The sequence below is a fragment of the Buceros rhinoceros genome, unplaced genomic scaffold, assembly GCF_000710305.1.
Source record: "Buceros rhinoceros silvestris isolate BGI_N320 unplaced genomic scaffold, ASM71030v1 scaffold5710, whole genome shotgun sequence".
Taxonomy (NCBI): Eukaryota; Metazoa; Chordata; class Aves; order Bucerotiformes; family Bucerotidae; genus Buceros; species Buceros rhinoceros.
Window position 1 is genome coordinate 39,865 of NW_010387798.1, and position 17,601 is coordinate 57,465.

Sequence of the window (17,601 nt, forward strand, 5' to 3'; positions counted from 1 at the left end):
CCACTACCCATATTATCATGAAAATATGAATCTCTATTAATATTAAAACAAATTTTCATTAAAAAATTGTCATAACATGATTAAGTGACTTTAGAAGTTTCTTCACATTATGCACAATTTTTACAAGAGGAGAACATTAGAATAATTGGCAGCCAGGCAGCACCTTGCAGCAAAGGGGACTCTAAACACTTTGCGGCTGCATGCACCGCATATTATCATGAAAATATGAATCTCTATTAATATTAAAACAAATTTTCATTAAAAAATTGTCATAACATGATTAAGTGACTTTAGAAGTTTCTTCACATTATGCACAATTTTTACAAGAGGAGAACATTAGAATAATTGGCAGCCAGGCAGCACCTTGCAGCAAAGGGGACTCTAAACACTTTGCGGCTGCATGCACCGGAAGGGAGTTTGCCTCTTGTTCTCTTTCATTTGCTTTCCCCTTCGCACTCTGGAAACCTGGGACTAGCTCAGTACCAGTCTTGTCGTTCAAGCCTTTTATTGCTTCCCTCTCCTCTAGTCTGCTGCAGAGGAAAAGATTAACTTTCTTCTTTATAGCCTTAATTCTTAAATCTGGTCTAATATCCTCTCCCGTAGTGCATGCATTCAGTTGCTGCAAACCCAACCGCTGCTGATGGGTTAGTGTGAAAAGAATAGCGCACCCCCTGCCTCCATGTCTTTGAGTCTTGAAGAGAGTTCAAATGGTTACTCCAGTGTTGTTTTTCCTTTGATATTTACTTACTGTGGTGCCTTCAGATGAACACCCACCTGCCGTGAAACACCCTCACAATCACACTTCTTATCTCGGTGGGTACACGCTTAGTTGCTCCCTGACCGTGTATCCTCCCTGTGTTCATGACTGTATTCACACACAGGGTGGCTTAGACATTCACTTGGCCTCATAACCCAGCTCTCTCAGGGCTCCTGTGGTATAACATGGATGGCAAATATAAAATCATTGTCTGTTGACTGTTCAGTTAACCAACGCATCAGCTAAACTTCAGAAGTTCAACTCTTAACTGTGCTGTATTTCTGGTATCTGAGACATCCCACCAAAGCAGGCAAGAGAAATTTGTTTCCCAGTGGAGGATTCCTTTCCACTTACCCTGCAGCCTTTGGTGTTGGCAGCAAAGCCAGATCTGCACAGGCTTAGGATTGCACAAGACATTTGCCCAGTCCTTCCCCCTCAGCTTGAGCATTGTCTGGAGGTGTTCTGGATGCAAGGAGATGTATTTAGTATTGAGGCAACATTTGCTAGCCCTACACTTTGTTTGTAAGGAGAAGTCTGGCAGGCCTGTTGGATGCTTCCTGTGGTGTGGGTAGATCTAAGCCAGGTGTGTCAGCTGGATTCACTGTCATAAACAATGTATTATTAGGCCTAAGGTTGTATTGATTTGTAAAGGACTGCAAGCAGACAATGGAGGTACAGTTAAAACACGTCCAGAGTACCCATGGCCAGATTTTCAGAGCTTTGTGTGCTCTAGAGCACTGCCTGATACGTGTGAACACATGTGGAGTGACAAAGTGGTCCTCTGCAGGTCTTTGCTACACTTGCACCGCAGACGTGTATGAAGTGTTTGCTTACCAGCCACTTTCCAGCTCAGAATCTGTATTTGATTTCAGTTTTTCTTGAAATACCAACATGTAAACTATAGGAGCTGGGGAACTCATCTAAGCACAGATAGAAATTAGGAAGCCAGGTGTAGCAAACTCAAAAGCTACTTTCCATGAAGCCATCTTACCTTGTTAGCCACAACCCGCCCTGCTCCTGGGAGATCATCTTAACTCTTCTTTTACTTCCAGTTCAGAAGGCCTGTCACATAGTGGCTACTCAGGATCAGGGGCAAAGATCTAGTTCTTTTTGAAAAGACCCCCACCATGCAAAGACCCGCTGTAGTAAGGGCTCATAATACAAGGCAGGTTTGAATCACGTCCTTGGTCTCTCAACAAAGATAGACACATTTTACTGAAAACAGCTGAAAATTCTTATTTCTTGGCAATTAAAATAAAATGAACTGGTTTGGGGCCCAGCATCAAAACTATAAAGTGTTTGGTGTGGTCATAATTTGGAATTAGCCTTAATTTGGCCAACAATAAATTAGACTTGATATAAACATTTGGTATCCCATTTGAAGTTTGATGCTATACTGTTTCCTGTTTTAGAAGAGGGATAATCATGATGGATTACTACCCAAACACAGCAAGCAGACAGCATTTGTTGCTAAATACAGTGCCTGCCCTCATACACACAGATATGGACCCCTAGGATAAGTAAGATAATGGTAAACATAAACAGGAGAGTTAATATTTGTTCTACTTGAAGGTTTTGATTGGTTTAACAAATCCTTCCTGGCCCATCTATGTTGACCAGTTCTGCACAATGCACTTGAGATAAATGACCTAACAGTTTATACAACCACGATTGGTACATTGTGGCTCAGACTGTAAAGTCCTATCCAGTAATCCCACCATATTTCTAAAGCAAATTGCTCCTTAATTGAAACCTGCTTCAATATAAAAATACAGCCTTTACAATGAGTCATCTTTTTTTTTCCTCCTTACAGTTTGTAAAGGCTTCCAGCGGTTTAAAGTGAGGGTTAATTTTGCATTAAGACCATTGCCTCCTAGTTTCTTTCAAATAAAGCCAGGGGAAGTTCGGGGGAAGGCTCTTCCCTCTGATAATGAAGCTCTCCTTGTTAATGATGCGTGCAGGCTCCCTTGGATCCTCTGAATTAGAAATACTTGTGTGTGAGAGCGCTACTCTTCTTCATTAACATAAAGAAGAGGTAGATTGGTGGCTATTTAGGGCACAGTGAAATCGCTGGCTATTTAGGGCAAATAGAAATGGTGCTAATTGTGGCTGGTAATTCCATTAGTGGGGTACTTCCATTTTGGTGTCTGTTTGGTGAAAAAAACAAGAACAGTGACACCCTTTCAAGGGGAATGTAGTCTAAGGCTCGTTGTTGTCTCGTGCCAGTTAACCTCTATGCAGTTGCAAAGTTTTCAGGTTCCTCAAGTTTTTGTTTTCGCGTAAAGGCACTCTATCAGGAGTGGGGGTGTGTTTGTTGGTGGCAACACCTCGAACAAGGTGTGTAAAAGGATGCAGCATTCCAGGTCAAGGAAAACCCAGAGATTTTGGGCCATAAGATACCTCCTGCTCCCTTTCCTTCCTTGGTCATGAACAAACTTCCAAGTGAAGGTCAGGGAATCCAGACTACCATGGCATGAAACGATGCAAACCATTCTTCCTCAGAAAGGCTTTCCAGCATAAAATTGGCATTTTCAAACCAAAGATTCTCCAGTGAAGGTTCCCTGCCTCTCTATCCCAAAGACTGAGAATAATTAACCGGAAAAGAAAGTTGGTTGTGTATGAAGCAGTCAAAAGTCTACTGTAGCTTAGAAATCTAGGGAGAGAGGACTTGTATGCATACTGGGAAAGATGTATTTCACTTAACTGTAGCCATCTGGAAGTTAGCTCTCTAGTTTAAGATATTTATTTGGGGTAACTTCTTAACTTCTAGTCAAAACTGGTGTGCAACAGAGTTGGATTCACACTTAATTCACTAGCTAGTAAATTCATATTCACATTCAAGCTAGTGAATCTACATGGCTAGTGTGGAATTGCCATCTAACTTTCTGACAGAAAAATCAGGTGACATATATTCCCCATATATCCCATCAGGATTGCCCCTTCCAGGCTTTCTTCTCTGTCTTTAAAACTGCTTGGAAGTACCGTGGAGAAGACCCTGAGAAAAGTGATTCGAGCTGTGTCATCAGACTTCTCTAGTGATGAAGAGTAAAGTGTGAAGAGCAAACCCACATGGATTTACACTGCACAACAGATGGGTCTGTGTCTCCCATCACTTGCCGTGGCGTTTGGCACCTTTGTAACTCAATAAGACAATTTCTGATGTGCAGGAGGGTTTAATGTAGCACCACATTATGTGTAGCGTGCTTCTGCTGCTGGAAATGTTTTCCCGAATACCTGTGCAGGTACGGATAACTGTGGCAATAATGTGCTGCTTGTCATTTACTTGCTTAATTAGCAGCCTAATATCCTGGCCCAGTTAATGCCTATAAGGGGAGTTTTATTAGTAGTACGAAAGATGTTTAAGCCTTATAAACTCCTTCCAGTCACTTTCATTGGTCTGCCAATATCTTCTGGTTGAGTGATTCTTTGCTGATTCACACTTCTCCTGTTTCCCACTGCTGTTTCTCAGCTGAATGTTTCTGGGTAACCAGGAAGTCCTTTGCCCAAGTGACAACCACTAGAATAGCAACAACAAAAAAACCCCTCTCTGAACTGATTTTAAAAAAGAAAAAATAATCTGCAGGTGACCCTCCTCCAGGATGACTGCTATTGTAATTACTTACTGTCTCCAAAGCAGCAAGTGGAAAGTCAATCAAATATTACAAATACAAACAGGCAGTTTAAGCACTAACTGTCTTGAGTGGGTAAGCCGTGTCTGGAGTCTGGGTAATATGCTGAGATGTCTGGTTGTAGGGTAGCACTCCAATATTTAGAAATATCATTTTAGATATGATTAAAAGAGAGTTTTTTAAAGATTATTCTCAGCTCAAATGCCAAAACTGGCATAAGTGGACTAAAGGGCAAGCTGCCAAGTTGCCTTGATCTTGCAGCAGCACTTGATTCATGTATAAATCTGCTGCACTCATCTTTATGACAGAATCACAGTCCCTGGGAACCTTGGCAAACCAGTGAGGCTTCTCCTCAGCTGAGAATTAGATCTGCAGTCCTGGCATTTGTATCTCTAGCATAAATTCTTCACATAGTATATTCTTCACATAGTATAATATGAAGAATTCAAGAAGCAAGAGAGAACTTGTGAGTTGTAGTTTTGCAGCTGCAACCCCAGTTTTCTTATAAGCACATCTTTATAAGGGCCAAGAATGGGAGATTTTGACACGATGGGGTAAGACTTGCTTGAATTTTGGATATTTCCAGCAGAGCCTCTTCTGTATCTTTAATAGCATAGACAACCCTAAGCTGATCCCTTCGCAAGCCAGCTGGGGTCATACTCAGGGAGAGGAATATCTCTGCCAGTTGCTACTGAGAAGGGTGTCACAACGAGATGCATCAAATTCTCAGACAAGCTTTGGTAGTCTATGCATGTGTGTGCAGTAAGGGGACAGGGGGAAGATTCTCAGGCTGGCATTTATTGTTCCTGATTTTTATTTCAAAATGCAGTTTCTGTTGTGGAATTCTTGTCACTCAAATTCATTCAGGTCATGGAGAAACATCAGCTCCATTGAACATTTTAGCCCACCTCACATCTGACATCCTCTGGAGGAGCTTGATGCTCCTTGGTGCCTCTAGGAGAAGAAGCCTTGCCAGTGTCATTCCAGATGTGAAATGGTAACACAGTGTAGCTACCAGAGCATAGTTTCAACCATTGTTTCCATCAGTTTCAAGAGCTGTTGTAGGAATGCAAGATGCTGAGGATTTGGAGGCAAGATCTTTGTTTTGAAGTAGCAGCTTATGATTAGATGTTCCTGATCAACCAGATATGAAGAGACAACGGACGTTCAGCATTTGACCATCGGAAGGGTTAGCTGCATGACAGCTTCATCCCTTTCCTCATGTAGTTTGTTGCCTTCAACAAAACAGTTCCTGAAAGCATAGTATTCTGTGTCTCTGGACTTTTGCACAACCTTCCATCTTGGGGAAACCGGCATCATAGCAGTGAGAGGTTATTCTGCCAGATGTCCAAATAATCAAGATATTAGTTTAGCATAATTTGAAAAAAGTCTGTGCGCGGGAAAAAGAGAGAGGCTGCCCCTGGCAAGGAAGTCAAGAGGGGTGGTTATACCCATTCCAGCTTGACTGTTTCTTTTCCTATTTTTAGTAGATTAAGGTCTCCAGAGGCCTTAAATCTAAAGGGTTTGTTGCCCACTTACGATAGCATTACTATAGCTGATCCGTTCAGTGAGGTATTTTTCTCTGACTAGATTGGACAGAAATTAGGAGCACAAAATTCTAGTGAAAAAGGGGGTTGACTTTTTGCTTGGATACTCAGAAGAACTGCTGTACTACAAGTTCACCCAGTTTGTGAAGGCTTTCGTCAGTCTGCAGCAGCCCCATCTGCATAAGTAAGCAGTGCTCAAATGTGAGTGAATAATTAGAAAACTCTCAAATTTCATAAAGATTAAGATCCTAAAAGTTGAACCTGAGGCTCATGAGTCTGGTAGATGGGGAATGCTTTGACAGTGCAGGAGCTGGTGCCCTGGCTGTTGCTATTGCTCTGCTTTGGCACAAGATTTGCTCCTCTGTGCCTTTATTCCTCCACCCTTGGTCTCTTTCTTTTTATACAGCACTTCAGGCAGAGATCACCTCTTGCTGTATTTGTGAAGAGCTACGCAAATGAAGTTACATTCTGAGAGACAGACAGCATACGCTATTGTAATTCAAATAAAAACAGAGCTGTAAATGTTGCAAAATGCCAGATCTCAGTGAAAAAATGTGATTATATTCTTTTTCTTCCAGAAAAGAGGCTCCAGAAATTCCCTATAATTTAACTGTGACTGACAGTAGGAATAAGACAACTGAAGTCAATTATGTCCCTGATACTTTATCAAACCTGTATGGCTGGGTGGTTCTCCTCTTGGATAAAGAGACTTACACACTGACATTTGACAACCCTTTGGTCAGCAAACAGCTCCAGGTAACACGGGAATTTTTTATAATTTCGAAATTATATTTGGGAGAGATAACTGTGCTTCCATCTTTCTGTGTGAGCAGAGAGAGGAAAGAAAGTGTAAGTGCATCGAGAAAATGTTTATATATTTATAGGCAGGGCTTAGATATGATGACCTCGTCCCTGAAGCTCTCAGTAGTATCTTGGAGCAGGAAGATGATTTTGGATGTCTTCAATAAAAAGCCAGTGTGATGCTTAGGAAGCAACAGAATTTGTACTACCTGAAGACATACCGAAGCGCGGGTTTCAGAAGACATTATTCCTCTGCACCTTTTTAAAGGTGATGAGAGGAGTTGATTTTATCTGCATTCACCATCACCTTCTGCTTAATTTTACATCTCTCTTCCGTGTTTCCAATACACATTTTGCAAAAGAAGATGTTGCCTGTGAGAAGCACCATCCTCTTTATCCCTTTATACTGCTCTCCACAGACATAAGCATGTTTATTTTTGTTCGCTCTGCTCTAGTATTCAGTGACATTTAGCAACTTCACAACTGGTAATTACTTGCTGGTGGAACACAAGGATCTTCCTGCCCATGCTGAGTTTGTGGTGTCCTGTGGGACAAGGACTGGACAGCCACTTCAGTCACTGCCTTCATACGGACGTCACAGGAGCTGTGACTGGTACCTTGACAGCAGACTGAGGAAGGTAACCTATTTGGGTAAGTGCAATACAAGGGGTGCAATATATCTGCTCTGTCTGGTGCCTGATCTATCAACAAAAGGAATGAAGCATGAACAGAGGGTGATGCGATGTTAGTTGAATTTACATTGGTCTTTTGGAGAGGAAAAGGCATTAAATTCCACTAATGATCTCTGTTGTCAGCTGGTCCCTTGTCACATGTATCATTAATAAATCATGTGCAATCTCTTTAGGCTGAGCACACTGAAGGCAATAGGTGAGAATTTTTCCTGTGACTGTAAACTTCCAAAGACATCATAGACCTTTTCATTTGAGTATGTTGGCTTTGTACTAGATCATGATATGTGGTGGTCATCTTTAAAAGGAATTCAGATATTTACTGCTATTCATTCAATTTCATCTAATCTTCTAATTTTCCACAACTCCCTTTCTTAGGCAAATCATTCTATAAGGGTCTAAGTTCTGTATGTAAAGGCAAGATAATGATTGTTGCCCTTATTAATAATAGTAGAACCAGGAATCACATAAACATTGCTTAGGGACCCTGGCAGTGCAGGGTGAATGGTTGGACTCGATGATCTTAATGGTCTCTTCCAACCAGATCATTCTGTGATTCTGTGATTTCAGTGCCTTTGAGAAGCATGACTTATCCTTCATGACTGTTGTACAGGGAAGATAAAGATGCCGATTATCATGGTAACAGAGAATTTTGTATCTGATTTAATCCATTAACTTTAATGAATTTCTCTTGATCTGCACTGATGAGATGGAGTGCAAATGGCTTTCTCATATAAGATCTGTTTAGGAATGAGCAACCAGGATGATCAGTGGGACAGTGGAGAGGAAAACACAGCTGAAATGAGGACAGACAATCCACTGAGCTTAGTCTGACAGCAATGAGAATCATCCAGTGTACATTTGAGGAGAAAAGGGGAAGTCCATACCTTAACCTCAGTCTGAGGATCACACTTGCTGCATCCATCTCTGGTCTCGTGGCCACCTGGTGTTTCACAGCTTGTGTCCATACAGCTTCACGTTTTATCTCTCAAAACAGGCTGGATACACCCAGGCTTCAAATTAGGAAAGATCTCTGTCCTTTACTGACTCCCAAACAGTAATGGTCACCTATGATGACCAGCAATGATCATCTAGGAGAGTGCATTGGTCTGGGCCAAAGCTATGCCAGGAACTTGGTCAGCAATATAGCCATGTAGAGGTCCAGCTCTCAGTTCCACATCCTGACTCCATTTAGATACAGTATGGATATAGATTGGCTAGTACAAGTCTACCTGTTGAGTCCAAGCCTTGCCCAAGATCATGCTGGGTATCCACTGAAAGAAGAAATGCGTTTTTATTATTTCAGTTTACTAACAGTGTAAATTTGTTCTTTCAAATATAAAAGTCAACTGGACTCCAGTTTGCGTATCCCAAATTGCATTTTCATAAATAGAGCAACATGGAAAAGCTCAGAAGATGACACCTGTATCTTGGCCTCTTACTACTGTTGAAAATAGAGGAGATGACAGTCTTGGGAAGACTGGGGTAAAGTGGTCTGGCCTATGTCACTGTTGCATCATAGATACTTTCTTGTCCTCTTGCTTTCCTTTCATCTTGATTTTTATTATATGAAGAGCTTGTTCTTGTTTCTCGTTTAAATACAGAGAGAAACAGTCATCCAAAGTACACAAGGGGAAATTTATGAAAACACCTAACGTGTATAATTCATGCTATGAGCATTTTCAGCAAGGACTTCTATAGCAGTGAGATCAATAATTCAGTGTTGGATACCTAGTATCTAATGCTGTTGGCAGGGTAGAAGTCTGAAACAATAAGGATTCCGAGCCCTGGTGTGCCATTTAATTCCTCTCCTAATTTCCACTGTGCAGGCTGAGAGGGTGAGGATAATTAGCCATCAGAGCAGACTCATGGCATGTGGTGGACTTTTCATCACTCAGGGTCCTTAGATGATGTTTGGCTGTCTTTTCAGAGAAATATGCCCCAGCTCTACAAGAAGCCATTAGAAACCTCATGAGGTGAGATTCACGCTCCATAGGAGGTCAGAGAAGGCTGCCACAATAGTCCCTTCTGGCCTTAAAAACCCACCAGTCCACCCACCGACCTGAAGAGGACAGTGCTGGAAGGTCTGGCCTTCCGATCGTGCTCCTGACTAACTCTGCAAGCTGGTTTTTTTATTTTTTATTTACATTTAACTATATGAAATAATTAGTCAACTAATTAATCCCGTTTACAAGCTTTGTCGGATTCTTCAGCTGTCAGTCATGCCCGAGCCCCGGGCCGGCATTGAGTCTCAGCTCCCTCCTTCATCTGACTTGGTCTCCATGGCTACAGGCTGCATCTGCTGACACCCCACTCTCTATTTACTGCTTAATTAAGAATTTCACGCTCAGCCCTTATCTGCTGCTAAGAACAAGAACACACTGTTAAGAAACTCCAAATTTAGGCTGCTGCACAAGGAAAGCCTTTCTTGTCCTCCTGACTGCGTGGAGCCTCTTTAACTACCCTCTTGGCAACTGCGCTGCCACCCTTCAATCAAAAATCATTAAATGGGGCAGAGATAATGAGCATGTAGCATATCAAAAGGAGGATGTTTGCTCGGGCTAAGGAGGAAAAGCTGTAAGGGCCTATAAGCAGCCGCCACTTCAAAGGGAGAAGGGGCTGATAAAGAGTCATTTGTTCCTGTTTGACTTATGTAAAAGGTCTGGTATGTCGGAGTCCCGTCTCACAGACGCGGGTTCCCCCTTCTCGATGCTCGTGTGTCAGCAGTCAGGCAGCTGGGCACAAACAGCGTCAGCCCAAGCATATAATCACTTGACTCTGCATCCACAATGGACACTTGTAGGGGGTGGTGGAGGGAGGGCTGGGGAACAATGGGAAGACAATTATTGCAGCTGCTCGGGAGGGCCATAATTCTTCCTGCAGAAAGTAGCCAGCTCTTGCGGGGCGGAGGGGAGAGCTCGAGCGTATTAGTCATCCTCCGACTTTTGGAAGTGCTTTGCCGTGCCGGTGGGGTTTCGACAGCTGCTGGTGTACCGCCTCTTTCCAATAATTGTACATTCTGGCAGGGGTCAACTTACTTTTGACCCCCTGCTTTTGTGCCCATCAGAAAGCCTTTTAGGGCAAACTGTGGGGAAGTGGCAGGGGTGCATTACATCCAAAATTAACATCAGTAAATACCTATCAGATGTCAGCTCATTCACAATCAGGCTCCTGAATTCACACAGCCTTTTGCTCAGGTCTGCATGGGGGAGAAAAGCGGGTGAAGGGGAGGGAAAACCCCATGACTGAGAAGATATTGTTATTCAAATGAAGCGGGCAGCTGAATGGAGCCACCTTGGCCAGCAGTTTGCATCGAGCCCAGGCTTTCTCCATGCCCCTTTCCATCCAAAATTGCCTGGTGTCATGCAAGTGTTTGTTTATCTTTGAGGGAGAAAAAGAGGTCTGTCTAACACAAAAGGCAAGAAAATACACCGTATGGAGGGGATTAAAGGAGTTAAGTTACCCTGATGCTTTGAGTGCTTGCAGCTTTGTAAATTAGGCTTGGGACAATGCAGGGGATGCTGGATGGAGAGAAACAATTGTAAGGGAAAATGATTCTGCTATGTGGGCTGCCTCTGCAATGTTACAATGTTACCTGTTAACAAAGGCGTTCACTGATACCTACATGCATGAAACCCTCTTAACCAATCCATGAGTCCCTTTGAAAATAGTCTTTTTCAGAACATTTTAGAAGAATACGCATTAAGGACAGATAACCCCATGTCCCTGCTGAATGCTGGGTGAAGAGGAGATGAGAAAGCTTGAGGCATCCTGTGCCAGTCATTTCTACATCATCAGCTTTGCTTTGACATTATTAAGTCTTCATAGCATCATCCTGATTTTCTCTGGGGCATACCACGTCTTGAGAGAAGCGTTCCTCAAAGGTCACTGATGGGCCCTGAGATGGCTGTGGGGCTCTCCAGAACACTGATGGGTTGTGGCTCAAGAGTTAGGAGAGTGGTCCTAACATGACGTGACCATGCTGAATCAAAAAAAACTTATTGTAACAAGGGAGGTGAAAAGAAATATCACGTTGGGACTTCTGGGATATTTGGATATTTTTAGGAGAAATATCCGGTGTAAATTACAATGAGCTTTTTAAGTCTGTTACAAATCCAAGCGTATGGTGCCACAGCGTGGTGCTGCTCCTTGGTTAAGGTCCTCCAGGCAACACTGGAATTGGCTAAAAACCGGAGAGATGTTTCCTTTTTGTTTATTTTTGAAATGTTTAAACCACTTTCTTTTGGAATGAAACAAAGTGTTGTCTTGCTTCATCTCCAGATTTCCCTTTTTTTCCAAAATTGAAGTGCTTTACACAAACATTATTGAAAACATCACTGAAAGGATTATCAACCTTTTTATTTACCCCAAATACATTTTTCAGTAGACACAACTATTATGGAGCCGACTCATCCTGCTGACTTCGCTCAAGCTACTCATGTGTAGGTTGTTAAGAGGGCCTGAGGTTCAACCCTCATATTACTGCTGTGTCAGAAGCAGGTTTACAGTTCCCATAGTTCCTCGAAAAAAAAAAATAATTAGATTACACTTGTCTTTTCTAAATTCCTAAAGAATGATCTCACTTCCATTGCTCTCTGTGGGTTTCTGCAATTGCTTTGTATAGGAAAAAAACCAGAGCCTTAAGAATATTTGTTTCTAATATTAAAATACAGAAAATAAATAAACAAAGATATTTTTTGCAGCCTTGTTCCTCAGGGGTAAAGGAGATTCCTTGGAGTTAATTTGCTCCAGAGGACTGGTTGGACAGGCATGAGTCTTCCAGTTAGATGAAAGTCACCCTGTATCAGTTGTTTCAGAAGGTCAGTTGACCAGATGTGGTGGGCTGCTCAGTGGCCTCCATGAAATGAAAAAACAATTCTTAGAAAAGAGGTGCCTTTTGTAACAGATGCAAAGAGAAAAATCAACCTTCTCCTAGTGGATAAACTCTTGTCCCTCTGGCATGGCAGCAGAGAGACCAGAGAATTTAGCAGTTTCAGAAAGCAGATGATGAAATGCCCTTACAGTCTTGTCAGGGATAGTCTTTCAATTATGTGATCTCTGTAGGAGGAATTTAAAACCTTCCCCTCTGTCTCTGCAAATACTAATCTGCTGTAAGCAAGAATCTGTGTCCACTAGCCCAGCTCTTACCTTTTTGTACATCTCCTCACTGCAGTGTCCCCATGATACCGTATTTCTGGGTACCTCCTGTAACCTCTTATACTTAAGAGGATGACTAAATATTCTATCCTGGGTTCTCCAGTTTCTAGAGATGTGTCCAACTGTGTTGTTGATGGTGCTGTCTAAAAGTTTTGATTTCCCTGTGATGTATGTTAGCCCAATTGATGTTAAATAGCACGGAGTTGCTTGTTATTTGTAAGTCAGGCTATTGGAGCCATTTATCCTAGTTTCAGCCCTTCCTAATATCCACAGGCAAAATTCCCCATCACTGTAAAGCTGATAACAAACTAAGTTGCTTCTTCATGTTCACCTAGGAGTCCTGAACCAGAAGAAAGTTACCAGGAGTACTGTTAAGAATGCTTATATTTATGATTCACAGTCCAAACATGCAGGAAGAACTGTAATAAGACAAGAAATTGATGAGCCTTATAAAAGTTTTATACCACTAAACCCTGGAGCCTTATAACTACATTTGGTGAAGAGTCACCTTAATTCAATGTTTACGAATGACGTCCTTTGTCTGTTTTGCCTGTATCTCTTCCTGTCCTCTGAAGGAAACAATGATAACGTACTTGACAGGAAAAAGAAAACAACCAGAAGGCCAAGTGCGGGATCCTGCACTTGTGTCACAACAACCCCCTGCAATGCCACAGGCTGGGAGAAGAGAGGCTGGAAATTGCCCAGTGGAAGAGAGCCTGGAGGTGTTGGTCAGCAGCAGCTGAAGATGAGCCAGCAGTGTGCCAAGGTGGCCAACGGCATCCTGGCTTTGTATCAGAAATAATGTGGCCAGTGGGACAGGGAGGAGATTGTTCTCCTGTACTCAGCACTGGTGAGGCCACACCTCGAATCCTGGGTTCAGTTTTGGGGCCCTCACTCCGAGAAGAGCATTGAGGTGCTGGAGTGTGTCCAGAGAAGGGCAACGAAGCTGGAGATGGGTCTAGAGATCAAGTCTTATGAGGTGCAGTTGAGGGACCTGTCAGTGTTTAGTCTGGAAAAACGGAGACTCAGAGGTGACCTTCTCACTCTTGACAACTCTCTAACCCGAGGTTGTAGTGAGGTGGGGGTTGGTCTCTTCTCCCAAGTAACAAGCGACAGGACGAGAGGAAACGGTCTCAAGTTGTGCTAGGGGAAATTTAGATCATGCATTAAGAAAAATTTATTCACAGAGAGGGTTATGAAGCATTGGAACAGGCTGCCCAGGGAGGTGGTGGAGTCCCCATCCCTGGATGGTTTAAAACATGTGTAGATGTGGCGCTGAGGGACTTAAAGGTCTTTTCCAGCCTAGACGATTCTATGATTCTATGACTATGTCACTATAGTCTTGATTATTCCCAAGGTTTATACCTCTCCTGTTTTGGCCAGTATTTAGAAGTATTTGTGAGAATGCCCACAAAATGATACCAATTCACAACTGTTGCACTTTACAACCCATTGACATAAATAACTGTGCAAGTTTCAGGGCCGTGAAGAATTCAGCCCCGATTCCTGCACTTGTGTGGAGGATATAAATGACTTACAATGGTTGGGATTGCCATGCTCAGTCGTTTTAAATACGAGAAACTTTTATCCTTTCCCTGACTCTGGATGTGACTGTACTGAGCACAATTTAATGGGTCCTTTTTTCACTGGGTATGGGGACTGAACCCCATTGTGAGATCTGTAATACCGTATTGATCAAGTTTTATGTCCCCTAAGGATTTAATTAGAACAGCTTTTCTCTGAACAATACAAACATCCTTAATTAGACAAATGCACTGTAGTGCCTGCAAAATTAAGCAAAAAAACCCCAACAAACATGACAAAATACATTTATATATAAAAAGAACAGGATCAGGTCTTGGTTCTCTCACTTTCTCGAGGACTGATGTAACACCTTTGACTCCTGACTTGCCTTGACTCCTGCTATGAGAAGGAAGACCACCGTAACCTAACCATAAAAACACCCACAGAAGAGTGTTGTCTAAAAGCCACATGAACTCTGTGGCAAAGACTATGAATTATCATCTTCATGTCATTCTTTCTCCTCAAAGGTTCACCTTGGGGCCACCCAAACACATGATGCCGCTCTGTTTGAGCTCTGTGTGATGATTTGGGGCAGATTGGTTTGACTGATACATGGATCAGATCCTGGCAACTGTTGGGAGAGAAGGTGTCACTGAAGAACACGGCTGAGGCACCTGATTACTAATTAATCAGACATGAGAAAAACCTCATGGAATCCATTTCTATTTAATTATGGAAGCCTCATTTGGCATAGGAGCATATGCTGCCAACTCAATCGAGTGCTTTCAACTGACATCAAATAGTAATTATCAGAAAGAATCAAGTTTTTTGATTATTCATACTAATTTATTGAACACTTAAAATTAATGAACCTCAGTTATTTTAAATTTGCTCAGTTGCACTGGGAGAAAAGGAGGGAGGTAGGGAAGGATGGTTCTCACAATTTAAAAGTACAGAGACTTGTTTAAAGATAAAATAAGTAAATTACAATATGGCGTGAAATCCCATCGGTGGATTGGTAATACACGGAGGAAAGTTCCTGGTGCGTTCCGGAACTGAGGAAAGTTCTGACAATGGCTCCATTTACACAATTCTTCTACCCCCCAAAAAATCTTCCAATGACATTTTAGGGTCACTATAAGAGGCTGGACAGTGGAAAGGAGATTTATGTTTGTTAGTGTGTTTCTATTTTAACCTTCAGTTGTTCCAGTCTGGTGACTGAAAGGAAGTGCCTTTATATCCCAGTGGAGATGAAGAGGAGGTAGCCTTTTAGCTGGGTCTGAAGCAGTTTTCTCCTGCTCCTCTTAGTTTGATTTGCATTCTCCTGGCCCTTTTCCTGCTGCCAATATACTGGCACAAAGGTTACAACTGTGATAATTGCTTCTGACCTCTTTTCACAGTAGAGAACACAGGGTCTCTGTCTTCAGTCTATGAAGTCTGACTAATTAAAGCGTGTCTTTCGGATACCAGATTTGGAAAGAAAAAAAAAAATCAAAACCCAACTACAAAACAAAAGCTGTAATTCGCTGTTTGAGTCAATTAATACATTATGCATTCAATGGTGTGATATCGCTTGTGTTAGTGGAACTGCTGTGGATTTATAGTGGGATAAATGAGATTCATGTTCCAGCCCAGAATTTCTGGTTGTTGAATGTTTTCTTTTAGCTGTTTCTAATGAGTTGTCTTGAGATCCTCTGTATCTGTAAATCAAAGTGTGTTTGTTTAATCCTTTCTCAAAGTACAAAAAAGACAAAAATGCTTAGAAAACTTGTATAGTTCATCTTAAAAAAAAATCCTTTTGTTAGAAATATAAGATGTTGTCAGAAAATAATGTGTAGCAATTGATACACTGTGATATTGGGTGGGTGGGTGTTAATTTGTAAGGCCTTGCTGTAACTCCCTAAAATTCTGTGTTCAGTAACAGGAGCTGACTTAATTCAAGTCTCACTAAGAGAGAAGAAAAGAGTGGCTTTACCTACCCCAGGTGAGTGTGTCTGAAAGGCTTGGCCTGGGAGTCACACTATTTCTTTCTAACTACTTTTCAGAAATAGGTTGCTATTATTCACTTCAATATTTTGTACATCTATCCAACCCAACAGGGGTTCTTGGCATTCATTTAACGATTTCATAGAGCCACATCTACCATCGCCCAAGATCAGTGGGTGATTCCACTGTATAAAAGACTATGAACTTTGGCTAAGAAATAACATAGCAGATCAGAAACGTCATGGAAGATGTAGGACTACAGAGTATTTCAGTTCTCCAGAGTAATCTTGGTGTAATATAATAGGCTGACATTACTGCACAGTTACATGTCAAATCAGACAGAAACATACACCAGAGACAAGGGAAACCTCAGTTTCATCTTAGTTGCATAGCTGCCTTGTTGCTTGTTAACAACAATAACCATTTATGTGGGAACAGGGTGCAGAGACCTTCTAGCAGAATGTTTCCCATTGAACAAAAAAGTAATGGAAAGACAGACCCAGCCTTAAGTTGCTCTGCCTGGGTTTAATTTCTCTGTTACCCTGTGTTGAGAACAGAGTTTTTTTCTGCTCCACAATGTTACTCAGCTGGGTCTAGTCCCCCGTGCTTAGGTGTGAGCTTGGTCCTGTGTTTTCAATACCTAATTAAGCCCTCCTCAAGATACAAAAAATGCCAGAATTTCCTTTACAGTGATAGGACAGAGGTAGGTGCTTGTAGAGGCCTCCAGAGGGAGGCCCTGCCTGCATTAGTTTAGGGCTTACAAAGTGTACAGGATTTCCCCTTGAAGGCTTTTCTTTCTCTCTTGATGGCAGAACAAGCTTAGGTAATTAATTTGTGAACTCTGGCTCATTAGCTGTCTAAAATACAAGTACAAGTTAAGCACCTACATTTTGTGAACTTAATTTCTCCCAATATTTTCCTGATTCTAAGGCTCAGGTGTTTCCTTTTGGATTGAGCTGAAAAATAAATTATGGACTCATAGAATGGTTTGGGTTGGAAGGGAACATCGAAGCTCATCTAGTCCAAAATCTGTGCAGCGAGCAGGGACATCCGCAGGTTGCTCCGAGCCCCAAGGTCCACCCTAACCTGGAAGGTTCCAGGGATGGGGCTTCTCCCACCTCTCAGGGCAACCTGGGCCAGGGTCTCCCCACCCTCAGCAGAAACAGTTTCTCCCTTCTCTCTCGTCTCAATCTCCCTCTCCCAGTGTCACCCATCACCCCTTGTCCTGTCCCAACAGCCCCTGCTCAAAAGCCCCTCCCCAGCTTTCTCAGAGGCCCCTTGAAGCACTCAAAGGCTGCACTAAGGTCTCCCCGCAGCCTTCTCTGCTCCAGGCTGAACACCCCCAGCTCTCTCCCCTGTGCTCCCAGCAGAGGGGTTCCACCCTCGGGTCATTCCTGTGGCCTCCTCTGGCCCTGCTCCAGCAGGTCCATGTCTGTGCTGTGCTGAGGAGCCCAGAGCTGGACCCAGCACTGCAGGGGGGTCTGCCCAGAGCAGAGTATAGGGGCAGGATA

General features: G+C 42.5%; 1 protein-coding gene across 1 annotated transcript in view; it reads left to right on the top strand.

Moving 5' to 3' along the window:
- Positions 1–17,601, top strand: part of LOC104492248 (fibrocystin-like) — a gene marked incomplete at both ends in the record, with an annotated part of 74,138 nt that overhangs the window by 24,691 nt on the left and 31,846 nt on the right. The window contains 2 exons of the mRNA XM_010134809.1: positions 6,512–6,689; positions 7,190–7,385. Coding sequence (XP_010133111.1) covers positions 6,512–6,689; positions 7,190–7,385 — 374 coding nt within the window. The remainder of the gene's footprint in view (positions 1–6,511; positions 6,690–7,189; positions 7,386–17,601) is intronic.